General features: G+C 43.5%; 1 protein-coding gene across 1 annotated transcript; it reads left to right on the top strand.

The window, feature by feature from the left end:
• Positions 1–2,792: 2,792 nt before the first annotated feature.
• Positions 2,793–11,454, top strand: LOC123451010 (protein argonaute 12-like). Its single transcript, XM_045128026.1, has 22 exons — positions 2,793–3,080; positions 5,045–5,244; positions 5,317–5,463; positions 5,602–5,735; positions 6,867–6,979; positions 7,083–7,189; positions 7,292–7,424; positions 7,574–7,690; positions 7,856–7,963; positions 8,049–8,120; positions 8,469–8,591; positions 8,681–8,855; positions 8,940–9,061; positions 9,139–9,276; positions 9,734–9,876; positions 9,959–10,024; positions 10,110–10,173; positions 10,345–10,480; positions 10,565–10,638; positions 10,763–10,857; positions 10,953–10,984; positions 11,128–11,454. The coding sequence occupies exons 1-22, from the start codon at positions 2,826–2,828 to the stop codon at positions 11,304–11,306; spliced, it is 2,733 nt and encodes a 910-aa protein (XP_044983961.1). The 5' UTR covers positions 2,793–2,825; the 3' UTR covers positions 11,307–11,454.
• The last annotated feature ends 9,987 nt before the right edge of the window (positions 11,455–21,441 follow it).

The raw sequence follows: 21,441 nt of genomic DNA, 5'->3' as shown, positions 1-21,441 counted from the left end.
TCAATCCCGTATACGATTCCCTTTGTCTGTCGGTATAGAACTTGCCCGAGATTCGATCGTCGGTATACCCATACCTTGTTCAATCTCATTACCCGTAAGTCTCTTTACTCGTTCCGTAGCACGTCATCGTGTGACTAAATCCTTAGTCACATTGAGCTCATGATGATGTTCTACCGAGTGGGCCTAGAGATGCCTCTCCGTCACACGGAGTGACAAATCCCGATCTCGATTCGTACCAACACAACAGACACTTTTAGAGATACCTGTAGTGCACCTTTATAGTCACCCAGTTACGTTGTGACGTTTGATACACCCAAAGCACTCCTACGGTATCCGGGAGTTGCACAGTCTCACGGTCGAAGGAAAAGACACTTGACATTAGAAAAGCTTTAGCATACGAACAATACGATCTAGTGCTATGCTTAGGATTGGGTATTGTCCATTACATCATTCTCCCAATGATGTGATCCCGTTATCAATGACATCTAATGCCCATGACCAGGAAACCATGATCATCTATTGACTAACGAGCTAGCCAACTAGAGGCTTGCTAGGGACACATTATGATCTATTTATTCACACATGTATTACTGTTTCCTGTTAATACAATTATAGCATGAATAATAGACGATTATCATGAACAAGGAAATATGATAATAACCATTTTATTATTGCCTCTAGGGCATATTTCCAATAGTTGAACCCCTTCGTGATCGTCTTCCTCTCCAGAATGGGCTCTAGATTGATTTTTGTGGTACTGGAACCTGCAGCGGCTGAAATGATTTTTCGTCGACTCCTTTAGGGTTTTATGAATATTGGGGTATTTATAGGGCTCAGAGGCGATGGGGAAGCTTCCAGCGGGCCCCACTAGACACCAAGTTGTGCCAGGGGCATCTGCGCGCCGTGGTGTCTAATGGCCCCCATGGGCCGTGGCTGCTGCTCAATCTTGGCCCTAAGTTTCCTTCAGGTCCAAAAGAATCTTCGTAAAGTTTCATGGCAATAGTGACACGTCCGACGAAGCTCCATTGCATCATCAGTGGAGCTCCAGCACAGCACCATCGCATCCAGTGAAGCTTTATTGCAGCTCCGGCAAGACTTCATTGCAGCGTCGGCTATGCTTCCGACGACCCGACATTGCAACATCGTAGGCAGTGCTCCCAGTAGCTTCATGAAAGCATCGTCGAAGTTGCAGCGCCCCTGTCGGCCACTCTCTGCAGTCTCCGTCACAACATCGCGCGCTACATTGCATCTTCGGGCGGCGCACGCTGCATCGAGACCGCCTTGCGGCACGGGTGAGACTCCCCCTCCCTCCCTTGCAGGTTGCAGGGACCGGCGAGCGGTTGCCCATTTGCAGTCCGGTGCTCTCACCCGCCGCGGGCGCGTCTCAGAGCAGCAGATGTAGCGGCAGAGGAAAGGAGAAGCGTGGCCATGGCGAGGAGTTAGTGAGGAGTAGGAGAAAGTCGCAATGGAAACGGAAGGGGATCTACAGAAAAGAGAAGCATTCGGTGTCAATGGAGATAACGATGGGTGGTTGGTTCATAAGCGGTGTGTGTGTCCAATGAACACATGGCGAGCCAAGCGAGCGGCTTAACGTTGTAAATCAGCCTGTTGAATTTAACATTTTTCCATAAAATATTTCTTGTTGCATATGTGTCTAGGAGCACTAGCCAGCAAATATTTGTTACATGCAAAGATAAAATATATGATGGTCAATATGTGATCTTAGAGTATCACGAATTTGGCCAAAAATATTTGTTGGCTATAAATCATAGGATGAATCGAGTTATCACAAAGGAAAGCCAATCTCTAGCCAGTTATCGGTTGGATACACCCAAATACATATGTATAGTGTAGGAATGAATTATGAAATGAGTGGTATGTAATTTGAGAGTGTATCATATGACTATACAACTGGCCAACAAATTGTGCTATTGACCAAGTGCCTTTAAAACTATTTGCTGACGCGTGGGATCATGTGAGTAAGCCTCACTAGCAATTAATGTTAACCCTAAATACGTAAAAAATGTAATGGCTAAGCGCGTGCGGTACGATCGATTCGCAATCTTCGACCCAACAATAAATGATTTGTATGTGATTTATAAAGATATATCACAAAATGGAACCATTGGACAGCAAATATTTAATGTCTAGACCCATTTAAATTGTATCATTGTACCTTTTTAATTTTAATTATGGAATTAAATTAAATTATTGTACGCTGGAAACGTGGTGCGTGCCCTGGCTCTTCACGCGCGCACCTCTAAGATTTCGCGTGCAAGGCGTGTGGCGGACGCCTTATCCGTATCACTGACCTGTGGGGCTGCCTATCGTCTGGTCCACATGTCAGTGAGCCATAGGCTTGTTGTAAGCGTCGAAGTATCTGTGAGACCGCACTCCCATCCGCGAAACTGACACAGTATATATTCCCCGCCTCCTCCGCTCCCAACCTCATCGGCCGGCGGTTTCGGTTTCGTGCTGCCACTTCTCCGGTGGCCGTGCCCACGATGTCCACGGGCGCTAGAGGTGGAGGCGGCCGGCGCGGCGGCCGCGGTGGCGACCAGCAGGGCGCGGGAGGACGCGGTCGAGGCCGGGGCAGAGGCGGGGAGCAGCATGATGCCCACCGTGGCCGCGGTGGCGGTCGGGGCCAGGGCGGCGGCGCCGAGGTCCAGCGTGGTGGCCATCGCGACGCCGGGCGAGGCCACTTGGGCGCACACCGGGGCGGGCTAGGCCGAGGCGGCATGGATGTGGAGGCGGTGGAGCGTCCGGGGGGCGCGGGGCGCGGCCGGCCGCCGGCGACGGCGCATGTGGAGGCGCTGAGTGGGGAGATGGAGAGGAGGTTGGCGGTGTCGCAGGCGGTCCAGGGGTCTTCGTCCTCGGCACCGGCGCCGGCCGCCACGGGAGCCCAGGAGTCGTCGCAGGTGGCCGTGGCCGTGCCGCCTCGGAATCTGCCTCCGGCGTCGAGCAAGTCGACGGAGTTCCCCGCGCGGCCGGGGTACGGGACGGTTGGCAAGAGGTGCCGGGTGCGTGCCAACCATCTCCTCGTGCAGGTCGCCGACAAGCTGGAGATGTACCACTACGATGTACGTAATGTTTCTGCTTTTTCGCTCACACGTTGGTGCTCTTGTTTCGGAAAGACTTCTCGCTAAAATAGGCTAGGTTTTGAGCTTTTATTCTAAGGGATTGGCTAGATTTTAGGTTACTCAAAATCCAATTTGGGTCAGTTGATTCCCTGTGAGCCGTCGGAAGCAAGATGGATGGCCAGATCAGCTTCTTCAACCTCCGAAACGGTTTAATGTTCATCTTCTTCAACCCCGAACTGCCAATCTAGCACCGGCCTAACCGCCTGCGGCCGGCGGCGCTCCCGCACCAGCCTCGCTGCCTGGCCCTCCTCCAATCGCCGTGTTGCTCCTGCCCCAGGCCATCCCTCTAACCCAGGCCATGAACCATTTTTTCGGCGAACCTGCACCCCCACCCACAACATGCCTATGATAGATAATGATTCCATCTGCCACCCTAAGGTAGATAGTGGGGCTGCCTGCCACCCTAAGATAAACCCAGAGGGCTTCTCCAGCGTCGACTGCTTATCCGTGTCAGGATCTAACTGACTGAAGAAGAAATGCTATTTTAAGCTAATTTGAGAGACCGAAATCAGCTAAGAGGCGAATTGTATTGCTCTCAAATTGGGGAAAGTAGCAAGAGCACGCCACCGGCGGCTTAGGGTTTTACACATACATATTTTACAGTCCCAAATGGACTAGAAAGAGAGGCTTATATAAGCCAATACTCATAAAGTAGCTAAAGTAATAAAGCAGCAGGTAGTGCTTGTCGGAAAGTAAGCGACGAGGGATCGATGCTGAGCCGTAGGATGCTGGATCAATGGTCGTCGACTCCCTCTTCAGCAAATCGGTATCTGCTTCCCTGAGCCGTTGGATGGACGATCTACCCTCCAGGGTACTTCCGGCACGCTGGAACAGGGGATCCTCTCGTTCCTGACACTCCGTTCTCTCCGGTGGCTTCTTCCTTCCTTCCTTCTAAAATCAATCGGCAAAAAACTATTTTCAGGCGACTTTTTTACATGTAGCTATTGTCAGCTTTTAAACCCTTGGAACTTGGCTATTAGGGGACTAGGAGTATGTGTTCATTTCACATCCACCTTAATTCGCAGTAAATTTGATGAGCATGTTGGACTAATTTTGCAAATCAAGGTCAGTTTAAGGTCACGTGAAGGTTGTTTTGCCACATACATCGATCACCCAACTTTTCAGTGCAGGCATGAGTTTTCAATTCCTGTTTCAAAAATATTTCGGCCATTGCTGAAACAACTAATTTTGTGATTTCGGTTTTCATTTCAGACAAATGACCGACATTTCAACTTGAATTGACTAAGACGCAAGCAAATATTTTAAATTCACAAAAAATAATTTGAATTTCTATATACTATCCAAATTGGTGAAATATTTTGACTGGAAGGCAATTATTTCAGTATGTACCAAAATGAATGAATTTTCACTGAAATTACACTGAAAGTGAGAACCATAATTACAGCCTAGTCATCAGCATGCTTCACTTTGGAGGAGAATTATGAAAACTGGGTGGATTCAGTGGTTACTAAAACATTTACGGTTTATAATAAAATAAAGTGTGGTGAAAACTGAATCAGGGCCCAACTTAATTCGTTTATTTACCAAATTTCAATTTCTAAAAGTCAAACGAAATTTCGGCCCTTTGGTCTAATCTGATTTGTAAATTTAATAGAAAAAAAAAGAATTTACCTATTCTCATTGTTACGTTGTTTATTATAATTCTTTGAGCTGCCTACATTGAATATATTTTTTCTCAAAACACACCTAATGTGTGCCATTTGTACTCTGTTGAATAGTTGATCATATATGTCAAATTAATTATCAATTTACATAGATTTGTTTCTCAGTATTGGGGACTTTCAGTTGTTGTCAAATGCTTTCAAAGATGTTATTATAGTCTTTATTTTGTCTCATGGCACCGATTGATTTGAATAGCAATTGCTATTTTTTTATTGATATAGGTATCAATCAGTCCTGAATCGATGGCTCGTGAGCGTAACAGATCCATAATTAATGAACTTGTTAGATTGCATAAACAATATTTGGATGGGAGATTGCCTGCTTATGATGGAAGAAAGGGAATGTTTACTGCAGCCCCGCTGCCATTTAAAACCAAAGAATTTCTTGTCAAAGTATCAAATCCCGAGAGAGGATACCAGGGGTACGATGTTCTCCATTTTTCTGGTGTAGTTGTAACTTACGTATCACTTGTATTAATTCTTATGTTCTTCAGGGAAAAAGAGTATAAGGTCACCATAAAGGAAGTTGCAAAACTAGATCTATACAATCTTCAGCAATTCTTGGCTGGTAGGCAGAGAGAACTGCCGCAAGACACTCTCCAGGCTCTTGATATCGCTCTGAGGGAAACCCCCACTGCAAAGTAATCTGTCCAGAGATAGTTGATTCATATGGAACCACACATGTTTGTTGGCAGAGTGCCTCTTCGTATTGCTTGAGACCGTGCTTGTTATTCTAGTTCCGTCATACATATTTTTTTTGCTTGCTGATTTTTTTATAGGTTTACACCCATCTCAAGATCATTTTTCTCAAAATCATTTGGACATGATGGTGACATTGGCAGTGGAGTGGAATGCTGGCGAGGGTATTATCAGAGCCTACGCCCCACACAGATGGGATTGTCACTGAATATTGGTATAGTAACATACTGGTTTCCACCTATAATAACATTTTTTTTTAGAAATGGAGGCGACGCCCCGGCCTCTGCATCGATTGATGCATATAGCCATTTTATTAATAGCAAAATAGTCTGAAAAGAAACAAAAGATTCCCAACAAAGAAAAAGCCAAAGACTAAAATTACAGGGCGCTCAGACCGCCAAATAGCTAAGAATAACCCTCTAATAAACTGGACTAAAGTCCAATCCTATTAGCATGCCTCCATCCAAATCGGTTGAAGATAACCTGAGCTACCATCTCCCATCGGACACACCCAGTAACCAAAGGCTCCCTGGTTTCCATAGGAGTGAGTAAGGACCATGTGCGGATCGAGGCGGTAGCTCTGAAGATGACCTGCAAAAAGTTAATATAATTCAGTCTGTTAAAAGCTAGATCATTTCTGCAGTTCCATATCGCCCACAGCATGGCACAAGTTCCAACCCGAATTAGTTTGGCGAAATGAACATTAACCCCATTTAGCCATGTCCCAAATAACATGTGAATGCTAGTAGGTGGTTCAATGTTGAAAGAAATTTGTAATGAGCGCCATAATAGTTTGGCCATAGGGCATTCCAAGAAGAGGTGTTTAATCGTCTCATGCGTTTGACAAAAGCTACATCTTTTATTCCCTTTCCAATTCCTTTTAGTCAAGTTATCCTTAGTTAAAATCCCTCCCTTGTGAACAAACCACATGAAGATTTTTATCTTAAGGGGAACCTTGACCTTCCATATATGCATGGACTTTGAGATAGGCAACGTATTTATAACATCCTCGTACATCGATTTCACAAAGAATGTACCATTCGTGGTCAACTTCCAACGAATAGTATCTGGTAGATCGGAGAGGTTAATATCCATAACATACTGCACAGGATGTTATTCTTCTGTTCCTTCATGACAGCAGTGTGTGTATATATGTGCACCCATCTCTTATAAACTAACCATATCATTGCAAGATCTATCTTTGGTTGTGAAACAGAAAGTATGCATTCCACAGTTTTCATGTTAATTTAAGTGCTCTTTCGAACTTCATCGTCAGTATGAAGCTCTGGAGTTCATTATTAAAATCCATTGTCTATTTGATGAATTTTATATTTTCCTTATGCAGATATTTCTGCAACAGCATTTTACAAAGCTCAACCAGTTATGAATTTTGCACTGGAATATCTTAACATCCGGGGTGATGCTCCAAGGCGTTTGTTTGATCAGGATCGTCTGAAAGTATGTACAATGATACAGCTTTATTCTCATCCTTTGTCATTCTTTACTGTACCAAAATATAATGATTTAGTTGGATCATGTATTGTCCTTTTCTGCTTTGTAGCTAAAGAAAGCCCTCAAGGGAGTCCGAGTTGTGGCCACGCATCGACCTGATATATCCATTCGTTACAAAATTACTGGGATAACCTCAGCTCCGTTAAATGAATTGACGTATTTGTTACCTCTTTTCTACTCATCATTTTCTTTACTTGCATCGCATTTAATTTGTTATATCAAGCCATATTCTTACATAATTTTGTTCGCCTTTTATAGATTTGATCTAGACGGAACAAGGGTATCAGTTGTCCAGTACTTTAAACGACAATATGATTACTCTTTGAAATATATACAGTGGCCATGCCTTCAGGCTGGCAGTGATAGCAGGCCAACATATTTGCCAATGGAGGTTGCCTTTCTCTTGGGATCCTTATCTATTTGATTGCTTAATACCAATAAATAGGGTCGATATATAAACATGCATCATTGTATATGTGAACTTCTTCAGGTTTTATCTGATACACCCATATGTAATTAGAATGCTCATTTCATATGCAGGTTTGCAACATACTTGGAGGACAACGCTATTCGAGAAAGCTAAATGAGCGCCAAGTCACAAACATATTGAGGTTGGCATGCGAGCGTCCAGAAAGAAGGGAGGGTAGTACCGTGGAGGTGAATTTATCTATTTTTTTTATGTTAAGTGGAGGTGAATTTATCAGTTGCCCACATTTGATCTTATTTTTATTTACATTTAGAATTTTGGATATATAATTTTTGTTCTTGTTGAGCTTTTTTATTATGTTATGATAAAATTGATATACCATTTTATATTATCAGGTTATTAATAGAAACAACTATGGCATTGATGACAATGCAAAAGAATTTGGAATTAAGGTGATGAGCCAACTAGCACTGGTCGATGCTCGTGTGCTGCCTCCTCCAAGGGTACATGTTTTTCTATTTATACTAAAGAATAAGCTCATTAATATTTGTAGCCTAGTCCCTACTCATGACAATTTTCCGTTTTTAGCTTAAATACCATCAGTCTGGACGAGAACAAATATGTAATCCGTCGGTAGGACAGTGGAACATGAATAACAAGGTATTTTAATCTATTTATCTTTTTTTATCATCTGCTTAAATACTTCAGTTGCACTAGTTTTCAACTAATTATGTTTTCACAAGCAATATAATTGCTACTTGCAGTTTGGGCAATGATAATGTTATGTGGCCTCTTAAGGGCATATGTACTCATTAGTTGATACTTAGCCAGGGTAACAAATACATGTCTCCCTCTAGAGATCATCTTTTTTTTAATTTACAATTATATTTTTCATCATGGAGAAATCATAAAGAAAACACACCTTTTTTGGTCCTGGTAATGTTTCAGCATATTTGGTGATATATATTTTCTTATTTCTGGGTTAAAAATATGAACTTCCATTTTCAGAGAATGATCAGTGGAGGGTCCATCAGGCACTGGGCCTGTATTTCATTTGGTTCTCGGTTGCATTGGAATGACGTTAGCGTGTTCTGCAACAATTTGGTTGACACGTGCAATAAAATGGGCATGGTAAAGAAAATCTTTTACAATGCAGAATGCAATGCTGTTTATAGTATAATGTATGGGTGATCTAACTTTTTTCTTCTTCTTTGATGTAGCAAGTAAGTGAGACACCGTGTGTGGACATTGTTCAGGCGCGCCAGGTTAACTTAGAAGCTGTAAAAAATATATATAGACAATCTTCCCAAGTGCTTTCTCAGCAAGGTTTGGCAGGACAAAACCTTGAGTTACTAATTGTAGTATTACCTGAGGGAACTCCAAGTGATTGCTATGGTAAGCAGTAAACACATCAAATTGCTTTTCAGAGTGATGGGAATTTTGTTTCCTGTGCTAAAGTAACCTTTCGTGCATATATAGGAAGAGTAAAGCGACTTTGTGAAACTGAGCTTGGTTTAATAACTCAGTGCTGTTTACCTAAGCATGTTCAGAAAGCTGGCTCCCAGTATCTACAAAATATGGCCCTTAAGATCAATGTTAAGGTAGGATAAATTGTGCAAGTGCATGCATTCTGGCTCTAATTTGGAGGTCAATCATTCCACTGACAATTTGAACTTAGGTCGGTGGTCGGAACACCGTACTGGAAAATGCATTGCTTCGGAGGATACCTCTGTTGACAGATAAGCCTACAATTATATTTGGAGCAGATGTGACCCACCCATCACCTGGGGAGGATGTGTCTCCATCTATTGCAGCGGTTTGTGTCCTGACAATCAATCTTTATACTTTCTCTTACAGTGTCGCTGTTTCAATTTTGCTCAAGTCCTTGTGTTTTGAGGTTTAATGTTTTTTCATCATTGAAGTGCATGTACTAGAAACCATAGTTTAGGTCAACTGATGTATATATGTTTGTCCACACATGACTTCAAATAAACTCGTGCTTTAGAAAAATCCATTTCATAAAGCATGGGTTTGAGAAAGGTCTGAGATAAATCTCCTTTGCTGTTGAGAATATGAGTTCATACTGGGAAGAAATGAGATAATTTACCTCAAAGTTGTGGAATGACATATATTTAGAGATATATTGTATCAGAAATAATTTTTTCTAGAAGCCATGTACTGTCTCTTACTATATTGTATAACTAGATCATGTCATATTTTTGTTCTTGCGCCGTGGTTCCAGTTTCCACAAAGTAATGTTGAAGCTTTCACAGGTTGTTGCGTCGATGGATTGGCCTGAAGTGTCTAAGTACACATGCTTGGTGTCTTCACAAGGTCATAGGGAAGAGATCATAGCTGACCTTTTCACAGAAGTGAAAGATCCACAGAAGGGGGTTATATATGGTGGAATGATAAGGTAACGTTGGATATGCCGGTGTCTGTTACTGTTCTTCTTTTCCTAATGTAATATTTATTCTGTATAAATGCATCTGTTGCAGAGAATTGCTTTTGTCCTTCTATAAAGCAAACAATTCTTGCAAACCTGGAAGGATAATATTTTATCGGTTAGTAAAGGAAATTACTTGTGCTCTGATTTCTGAATCAACTCATTTCTTGTCTGTACCGAGAGCTTATTTCCTTTCCTTGCAGAGATGGTGTTAGCGAAGGCCAATTTAGCCAGGTCTTGCTTTATGAAATGGATGCAATATACAGGGTATTCTTTTTGCCTCCTTTATTTCTCTCTGTTTCTGCATCATATTTGATTTTATTTTGTCAGTGGCAGAGAATAATAAGGGAGACTTCTGTATTGCATTTATTTAATCCTTCCTATATTCATGTGCTAACTACGATTTTAATCATTATCTTGTTGCCTGCTTTCTCCTAGGCTTGTTCTAGCTTAGAGAACGGATACCTTCCTCAAGTTACATTTGTTGTGGTACAAAAGCGGCATCACACACGGCTTTTCCCTGAAGATCATCGTTCAGGGGCCCTGGCAGATCGAAGCGGAAACGTCCTACCTGGTAAAATAGTTTTCCTAAGCAACGAATTATCTTGACACATACCAGTAGATTAAGTTTTTCACTAACTACAAATACTGTTGTCAGGAACCGTTGTTGATACAAAGATATGTCATCCCAGTGAGTTTGATTTTTACCTCTGTAGTCACGCCGGCATTCAGGTAACAGTTGCCCATCCTAACTGGCGCGTTTCCAGATTCTTATTTTCTCCTTTGATGCACATACAACACTTTAGTAACCCTTTCACATTGTAGTAATGTAATAGTAATTGCTTATGCCTATCAGGGCACGAGCCGTCCAACTCATTATCATGTCCTCTTCGATGACAATAATTTCACCGCGGATGCGCTGCAAACACTGACTTACAACCTGTGCTACACGTAAGCAGTTTTCAGTAGTTTTTGCTACAATCCTTTGCTAAATATACCATCCCCTCTCGCTCATGCATGTCCTAACTATTCTGTCTGTCTCACAGTTATGTACGGTGCACGCGATCCGTCTCGATTGGTATGTATTGATTTCTAATTTTGCATTGTCTGATATCTACCTTATTGCCCAAGTGGCCGATGCCGCTCCCAATACACATGCATCTCATTTTCCTTCAGACAACTGACAGTTAATTTTCTGTTCCATTTGTTGCAAAATAACAGTTCCTCCAGCATACTACGCACACTTGGCAGCTTCGCGGGCGCGGCACTACCTGGATGAGAATCACTCTGATCAGGGATCATCTTCTGTGGGCGGCACCCTAAGGCATGATCAAGCTGTCCCGGTAAAGCCACTGCCCAAAGTTAAGGAGAGTGTCAGGCAGTTCATGTTCTATTGCTGAAGACAGTTCTGGTATTTTCTGGACAACAGTGGGCGGTTTTGCACCTTGGAACTTGCAAATGTTATAGGCCAAAACGTGCACTATGAGGTCTTGTTTGAAAATCTCTCTGATGTGATACAATGTTGAAAATTAAATACCTTTTTTGAACTATCATGATCCCTACCTGAATGCATTACTCAAATTGCTAATCTAGTTATTTTTCGAAAGGCGAAGGTTTAAACCTCCGGTCTTTGCATCATTGCGATGCACATTCTTATTAATCATGTGGATTGCAAAACAAAGACATTTATGATTGAAGAATTACAAGATAACGGAGGGAATACTGCTAGTTAATTGTGGGCATCAATATTATTATTTAAAGTTTAAGAATAATTGTGTCACCCATATAATTTTAGATCCGTTTTGTAACCATCTCGATCTAATTCTTGCTTAAAACATCTAAATCTTGCAAATAAAGCATGCTGCATTCATAATTTGTCAGAAGTTTGTAAAATAAAAATGCATACTTGTAATTAATTAAATGCTCAAACGTATTTACATTAAAATATGTCTACATACATCCATTTGAGCGCCAATTAATTCTGGATGGAGGAAGTAATTTGTTTTTTGTTTGTGAACTAGTTTTCTTATCTAAATGAGAATTAGCGGAGTCACATCTAACTCCTCCCAACTATTTGATTAACCGAACAAATAAAAAATAAAAAGACAACATGCCTACAAATCTTCGTGTTAAAATCCAACGGTCTAGAATTATACGAGGCATAATTATTTTCTCCTCTAGATGAGAGCTAGGTGCTGAAATCGAATGAAACAATGATCCAACTATCTTTTATTGATGATGAATGAATACTTATATACAACGGGAACAGTCGCCTTCGAGGGATGCGATGGTCCAGAGAGATGCCGTTCAAGGAACCGTCGCGACGTTTGCTGGAAGCATGCAACCACACATGTTCAAAGGAGCGGGGATTATCCTCATCATCTTATTATTAAGTCTCCTTTGAAAATCCTGTTGGGAAAAAAAGAGGAGTTGTGTGTTTAATATGTTGCTAAAACTCCTTCAAACCCAGTGGGAAAAATAAGGAGAAAATAACGCAACATATAATTATTATTGTCTCTTCCAACTCAATACGGAAAAACCCATAGAATTAAGAAAACAATAAATATGTCGTATATACTTTCTTACAAACCCTGGTGGGGAAAACAGAAAATATGACATATGTTCTTGTGTTGATATTACCTCATTAAAAATCTTTATGAGAACCTATGTAGTAAATTCATAAGGGGGAAAAGAGTATAATTGATGCATTGAACAGGAATAATTCAGGAAGATACTCCCCTTGATTCTTGCAAATTATGAAGCCGTCACATACCAATTCCATGAATATATTTTTGAAATTGTAAAAGTTGGTAGAGTCTTCATGAGCAAACACATGATTTGATTTGCAAGAAATGCAATATAGCGATATTGCTTATTACGTAACTTGTTTGCATCGGGCAACACAAGCAGCATTATCTTTGAGATAATGATTGGTGGATGTAGCACGAGGTGTGTTTCGAAGAGTCTCATGAGATGGCTACCACACTTAGTAGGAACCCTAAGCTTGTCTATGATCTGACATAGCGAGGATCTCATCAATGTATCCAATGGTATTGGTGTTTAGATTTTTCCGGAACTTGAAAAATCAGGACAAGATGTTTGATGCCTTTGGAGATATCGATAGATATTCTTGAGTCTCAACCAATTTTGTTTGGTGGATCTAATGACATTATGAAACGTTGAGTCCCAATATCTCATTTTCATCATCTCTTGGTCTGGATAGCTTTCTCTACGTCTAGAGAATGAACTACCATGAGAGTTATGAATGGATAAGATTTGACCACAATGAATTTCTCTAATATATTTTGTATATAGACAACATAGTATACCATAATGTATGAATGAAGTTGCTCAAGTTGTAGTAACAAGCGGTATTTTGGTTTACCCAAATCCTTCATTTTAAACTCCGTCATTTAGATGATTACATGTGTGATCATTGCAGACACACAAACATAGATAACCATCATTGTAGGAGTAACCCTTGTTGTTAGGGCATATTTATTCCTAAGTGTTTTTGGTGATTGATGACAATGCATGTGCGGACTGATCGTGTGCATTGAGCATTTTAGATAACCCATGACTAGGCACAAGACGATTCAGTGCCCCTCAGAGTCTCTCAAAGACGGTTGCTTTCTATATTTCTCTTTGGTGTATTTGAGTCGTAGGAAAGCCGTACTATTAAGAGGGGGTCCGCTTTGGAAAGGTTTGGGTGGAATCATCACGTACACAATTATATTGCACCACCTTTCCCTTGCTTCAATGGAGCTCCAGCTTGTTGTTTCCTGTCTATGCAAAAGGGCCAGCGGTAGTACAACTGGTGCCAGCGGTAGTACCGCAGGGACGGTAGTAGTTTTTTACTACAGCTCTCTCGGCAGTAGTACCGCTCTCTGGGCGGTAGTAGTTTTTTACTACCGCTCCGTCGAACTTTTTGCACATCCACAGCCTCAGACGTGGTAGGCACGGTAGTGTTTTTTTACTACCGTGGTTGGTGAATCTACCGTGCGGTCGTACCGCTCTGCTCGGGCTGTGAGTGGGGGAGGGGACGGTTGGATTCTTTCCCCCACTATATAAAGGGGTCTTCTTCCTCAAGAAGGTTACCTCTTACCTACCCAAGCTCCATTGTTGTTCCAAAGCTTATTTCCGTCCGATCTCTCTCCCTAGCCAATCAAACTTGTTGATTTCCTAGGGATTGGTTGAGAAGGCCATGATCTACACTTCCACCAAGAGATATTTGATTTCCCCCACTAATCCCTTGCGGATCTTGTTACTCTTGGGTGTTTGAGCACCCTAGACGGTTGAGATCACCTCGGAGCCACATTCCATTGTGGGGAAGCTTCGTGGTCTTGTTGGGAGCCTTCAAGCTTTGTGTGGAGATTGCCCCAACCTTGTTCGTAAAGGTCCGGTCGCCGCCTTCAAGGGCACCAATAATGGAATCACGACATCTATTGTGTGAGGGCGTGAGGAGAATACGGTGTCCCTAGTGGCTTCTTGGGGAGCATTGTGCCTTCACACCGCTCCAATGGAGACATACTTCATGTCAAAGGGAAGGAACTTCGGTAACACATCCTCGTCTCCACCGGTTCCACTTGCAGTTATCTCTTATCTTTACTTTGTACTTATTATTGTTGTGGTGTATTCCTTGCTTACATTTGTTGTCGTTGTTGTTAGCACCATATAGGTTGCTCACCTAGTTGTTCATCTAGAGAACCTTTTGTTGCTAACCCTAATTTTTTAAGAAGAGCTAAAAATTGGTAGTTGCCTATTCAACCCCCCCCCCCCCAGTCAACCATATCGATCTTTTCACTTCTGCATAAGTAAGGTCATACCAAATGTACCGACGATAATAATAAGTCAGATGGTGACTTACTGATTTTTTACAGAATGGGTGTTGCATTTTGCATTTCGATTCAGAAGCGAGATTCCAATGGGAACCATCTATGTCTGAATCTAGTGATCCACATGGATATGTAATCACTACATCTATCCACTGCATAGATAGATTATTTTGTACTGCTAATGAAATAAGTTACCGGAATGAGATTCCACCTCTGGAGAATAGTCGGGTATGTGCGTGAACCCTTGTGCTACAATATTTGCTCTTTGTTTCACCACCTTGTTGTTCCCAATTCTGTTTCCAGAAGAAAACTGACGTAGGTATTGCTTATGAACATTTTTCCATTATTGAGCAAGATTATTTCTACCTAGATTATACCCTTTGCTTGAGTTCTGTCTGAGAGATGTTCACACTTTTCCATGGCCATGGTATTTGAATCTGAATCATTTGAAAGGTTTTGTAATCTAGTTGAGAAATGTATGTTGACAATTGTAGACTTCTGGTTATATATATATATATATATATATATATACACTACTAAAAATCCACATTTTACCTAGAGTTATATACCCTAGGTGAAATAGGAAAAACCATAGGGAAAGACTTTACCTTGGGCTTGCCCTAGGTGAAGAACCCTAGGTATAGTATAGTCGGGAAAGACCCCTTCCCCTAGGGTGTATCCAGCAAGCTCTAGGGAAAATTTATTTACCTAGAGGCACAAGCCCTAGGGAAAGATTTCCATATGTATGTTGCATCCTACGTGGATAAGATCTTTACCTACAGCCAACCTGTAGGGAAAGATCGTGGGCCCTTTTTGTGTGCCACATCACCATACTTCCCCTAGAGTTACATATATACAGTAGGGAAACATGATCCCCATGTGTGACATAATTCAAACGTGTAATTTAAATTTGAATTCATAACGATAATAATTCAAATAATTCAAAATGGAGCCATAATCATGAAATAAAATAATTTCAAATTATTAGTATATACATAAATAGAGATACCAATCCGTCACATGCATACAACCATCACATGTTTGACAAAAAATAGGTTGATAGCTAGAGTTTGCTACATCTAACTGATTAAGCATCTCAATTAGAACGTACATACTGATGTAGATCAACTAGAGTTTTCTACATTACAAAACATGTTCTCGCATGTTAACTATACATGCACTAAAGTATTACTCCATGCACTATACATCCAATAACATTAAGGAACCAAGTGGCTGCTCAATAGTGATAGACTTAGTGCACCAGTTCCAGACTGACTGAAAAATCCCCCAAAATCCCTTCATCGTCTACAGCTGGAACACTTGCAGCAGTAACATGTTCCTGAAAAGAAAGATTCGCAAATTTTATAAGGCTGGAACATGGCAATAAGAACTTATAAAGGAACTACACTCAACTCTGTGTTATATCAAGTCACCAAAGTCTAAACATAATTTCCTATTTCCAGCAATGAGAACCAAGGCATGTAAAATCCGATATAAATTTTCATAGCATAGCAACTATAAAATGGACAAATGTGTCAGTGCAAAAATGGAACCACTGCACTCCGACGATCACCGGAGACAAGGTCCGACGAGGGAAGGAGGGACACAACGGTTTTCCCGGTGGTCGAACACCTGCGCCACCAGAACGGCGTGCTCTCTGTATTACCGGCGAGCTCGAACTCGCCCTGCCACCCCGCACTCTTACAACGACTCCCACGTGGGCTTATATACCCAGGCCCAGCGCTGACAACAACCTCGCGCTCCCGCCTCCCCACGCGCACGAACTAGCCCCGCTCTGACCGCGGCCACCACGCGCCCGCCCGCACACGGATCGCGGCGAGCCCGTTCGATCGCTGCAGTCGCCCAGTCCGAGTCAAGATCCTAATACTACGGTGTGCTACACGCACGTACTCACGCACGCCCGAACCGAGCACAACACACGCACGCACACAGGCGCTCCTCCACCGCGGTCCGACGCGCCCGACGCATCAAGCTCGTGCCCATACACGCGCTGGACGCGCCCGACGCCTCACCGCGGCTTATTAGCCCTAACAATCTCGCCCTAAGACGCGGCTCAGAACAGGCCGGCATCCTCGACGTCGCCGTCGACCAGCAGTGCATGCTCCGCCACCGGCGCCTTCTTCCACTGCGGGCACTCGCGTTTGAAGTGCCCGCGTTCACCGCACTTGTAGCAGCGGCCGCGCCGTTTCCCGCCGAAGCCCGACGCCTCGCTGCGCGCCCCGTCGCCGTCGTCATCTCCATGCGCACCGCCCCGACGCCGCTCGCGCGCACGCCATTGTGCCATGGTCAGCAACAGCTGCTCGCCGCCGCGATCGCCGCCGTCTTGCCCACGCCTCTGCAGCCTCTCGTCGAATGCCTTGAGACGACCCAACGCGTCCTCGAAGAGCATCTCCGACACGTCGCAAAACTGCTCGATCCCTGCCATCGCCGCGTACAGGCGGTCCGGCACCGAGTCGAGCAGCTTCTTCACGAGCGCGGAGTCCTCCAGGGTTGAGCCCAATGCCGCGTACCGCGCCGCCATGCCTCCAAGCCTGCTGGCGAACGCGTCCAGGGTCTCGGACTCCGCCATGCGCAGGAGCTCGAACTCCCCCCGAAGCGTGCCGAGCCTCGCCGCACGCACACGGTCCGCGCCTACGAACCTAGCCCGCAAGCTCGCCCAAATCTCCGCCGTCGTCTTCTTCGATGCGACCTCCAGCAGCAAATCATCGGCGAGCGCTCGCAGCAGATAGGCGCGCGCCGGTTTGTCCTTCTTCGCGATCACCGCCGACGCTGCTTCCTCCGGCGGAACCACCGCCTCCCAGAGCCCGGCAGCGTCGAGGTCCGCCTCCACCTTGATAGCCCAGGTGGTGTAGTTCTCCCCCGTCAGCATAGGAACCGACGTCGACATCGTCATCCCCGACCCGCCGGAGTACGGGACCAGCGCCATGGACGTCGAGCTCCCCGGTCGCACGAGGCTCTGATACCAAATGTCAGTGCAAAAAATGGAACCACTGCACTCCGGCGATCACCGGAGACAAGGTCCGACGAGGGAAGGAGGGACACAACGGTTTTCCCGGTGCTCGAACACCTGCGCCACCAGAACGGCGTGCTCTCTGTATTACCGGCGAGCTCGAACTCGCCCTGCCACCCCGCACTCTTACAACGACTCCCACGCGGGCTTATATACCCAGGCCCAGCGCTGGCAACAACCTCGCGCTCCCTCCTCCCCACGCGCACGAACTAGCCCCGCTCTAACCGCGGCCACCACGCGCACGCCCGCGCGCGGATCGCGGCGAGCCCGTTCGATCGCTGCAGTCGCCCAGTCCGAGTCAAGATCCTAATACTACGGTGTGCTACACGCACGCCCGAACCGAGCACAACACATGCACGCACACAGGCGCTCCTCCGCCGCGGTCCGACGCGCCCGACGCATCAAGCTCGTGCCCATACACGCGCTGAACGCGTCCGACGCCTCACCGCGGCTTATTAGCCCTAACAAAATGGACCTGAAGAAAAGATATTATGATCCATCCAACATCCTCACACAGCACCATTAATCAACATTAATCCCAAATGATCCATACACACATAAGTAATGCAACTACACACGCTACATTGTTCCAAATCAGTTCACTGGTTGTTTCGGTACAAAGAAATGAGACCAAAGAGTACACTGAAGGAAGGAAAAACATTTATTACCAACAATAGCCATGTGCAACTGTTATTTGCACACAGAAACAACAATATGTGTTGTTTGAAGCACCCTATGATGCATTGCATTCGTGTTTTACCCCAATCAACAAATTATACTACAAACAACTCTAACATTCTCTTCTGAAAAGAAAGGAAGGCAAACATGCATTATACGATATAAACCTCTTACTAAGTTATTTAACCCTGGAAGGTCAAAACAAACAGACCATCACTATTTGTATCATTTGAGATCAGTTCAAGAAATACATACATTAATAGAGCTAGTATTTGCTTCTTGCCGAGCACACAAAGCTGACGATTCTTCACTATTTTCTAGAATCTACAAAAGAAGAGCCAGGTTTTAGAAGTAATCCTTATTATGCTTTAAATGTATTAATGATTACATACTTGGATGGTAGATCGTTGTGGAGATCCGGGAGGAGAAAGTGAACAAAAAGGAGGTGGAACCGGTGATAGTGGTATTTCTCCAATAGGCACTCCTTGGTTAGTTGCCAAAGTCTGCAAAACAAGAAAATTCACATAGTGGTTACTTTCAAATGCTAGCAAACTAATTTATAAACATGAAATGTATAACCATCACCTTAAGAAACTTTTGTATCTCATTGCAGAGCTCGTACATGCCAACACCCCATGACAAGACACTGTTGGCATAAGCCTCTCCTTTTCGAGTCTTCTGGGTCTTCTTTTTTTTTGGAAAGGAGGCAACGCCCAGGCCTCTGCATCGAGAGATGCATACAGCCCTTTATTAAATAAAAATAAACCAAATCCGGAACGAGTACATCAGAGTTTAATGAAATGAAAAAGAAAGAGCCGATACAAAGCGCCCAAGCAGCAAGAACATAATAAGTAGATGCCTATCCACCTATCCTATTAGATTGCCGCCATCCAAACCGGTTGAAGATAACCTGTGCTACCATCTCCCATCGGATACACCCAGTAACCATAGACTCCCTGGAGTCCGCAGGACTGAGTAATGACCACGTGCGGGTCAGTGCGGTACCCTGTATATAACCTGCAAAAAATGGATAGATGTGCATCTGTTAAAAACTAAATCATTCCTGTAGGTCCAAATTGCCCATAGCAATGCGCAAGCTCCAACCCGGATACTCTTTGCCAACTGACCACCCACTCCCTGTACCCACGTCCCAAACAACTCGTTGACACTGGTAGGTGGGGTGATATTAAAAGCAATGTGTATAGAACGTCATAGGATTTTTGCCATCGAACATTGGAAAAAGAGGTGCTTGATAGTCTCCTTGTTGTCACAGAAGTTGCATCGCTGGTTACCTTTCCATTTATGTTTTGCCAAATTGTCTTCTGTGAGAATAACACCTTTGTGAACAAACCACATAAAGATTTTTATCCTCAACGGAACTTTGACCTCCCATACATGTTTGGATTTTGGAATGTACCCTGAATCGATAAGATGAAGGTACATAGATTTTACCAAAAAGGAACCATCCTTAGTTAGTTTCCACCGAATGGTGTCGGGCCTATCCGGCAGTTGGATTTGCATTAGTCTTCTAACTAAGTGAAGCCATCTGGTCCATCTTTCACCGATCAAAGATCGACGAAACCTGATATTTAGAGGCGTGGTGCTCAAGACTGCCGCAACCGACGCTTGTCTGCGTTGGACAATATTGTATAGCTGCGGATATTGTAGCGCTAGGGGCACATCCCCTAACCATGTATCCTCCCAGAATCTAGTTGATTCACCATTATGCACGACAAACCTAGTCTGGTTCAAAAACACATTCTTACACCGCATCAACCCTTTCCAAAAAGGAGAGTCATTGGGTTTAACGGTTACCTGAGCTAAGGTCTTATGTTGTAGGTACTTATTTCTCAGAATTTGCACCCACATGCCTTCGGTTTCTACCGAAATTCTAAACAACCATTTACTTAGCAAGCATGTGTTTTTGACCTCTAAATTTTCCACCCCTAAACCTCCTTGATCTCTCGGTCTGCAAATAATATCCCATTTAGTAAGCCTATACTTGGTTTTCACTTCATCACTTTGCCAAAAGAAACGTGACCGATAAAAATCTAACCTCTTCCTAACCCCTTTAGGTAACTCAAAGAAGGATAATAGGAACATCGGCATACTGGTTAATACTGAATTAACGAGTACGAGACGTCCTCCATAAGAAAGAAGCTTGCCTTTCCAGCAACTTAGTTTCTTTTCAAATCGATCTTCAATGCATTTCCACTCCTTGTTTGTAAGTTTCCGGTGATGTATAGGCACCCCCAGATAGGTGAACGGCAAAGTCCCACACTCACACCCAAACAGTTGGTTGTAGGTATGTTGTTCCTCCTTTGCCCTTCCAAAACAAAAGATTTCACTTTTGTTAAAGTTGATCTTTAACCCAGACAACTGTTCAAACAAGCATAAGATAAGTTTCATATTTCGGGCCTTCTGTAAATTATGCTCCATGAATAAAATGGTATCATCGGCATATTGTAAGATTGAGACACCCCCATCCACTAAATGCGGTATAAGTCCTCCTACCAGATTGTTATCACTAGCCCTCATAATCATCAAGGCCAACATATCGGCAACAATGTTGAAAAGAATCGGCGACATGGGATCTCCTTGTCGTAGACCTTTTAGTGTCTGAAAGAAATGACCAACGTCATCATTCACTTTGATTCCGACACTGCCTTTTTTAATGAAACAATCGACATGCTTACGCCATAGTTGGTCAAACCCCTTCATCCGGAGAGTTTGTTGCAAGAAGGGCCACTTCACTTTATCATATGCCTTTTCGAAATCAACCTTGAAAATGACCCCATCTAATTTCTTCGAGTGAATTTCATGTAATGTTTCATGCAGAACAACTACCCCTTCCAGGATGTTCCGTCCAGGCATGAACGCCGTCTGCGTAGCCTGCACAACCGAATGGGCTACCTGAGCTAGCCGATTAGTACCCACCTTTGTGAATATCTTAAAGCTAACATTAAGTAGACATATAGGGCGAAATTGTTC

The sequence above is a fragment of the Hordeum vulgare genome, chromosome 4H, assembly GCF_904849725.1.
Source record: "Hordeum vulgare subsp. vulgare chromosome 4H, MorexV3_pseudomolecules_assembly, whole genome shotgun sequence".
Taxonomy (NCBI): Eukaryota; Viridiplantae; Streptophyta; class Magnoliopsida; order Poales; family Poaceae; genus Hordeum; species Hordeum vulgare.
This window is presented reverse-complemented; position numbering and strand designations above follow the sequence as displayed.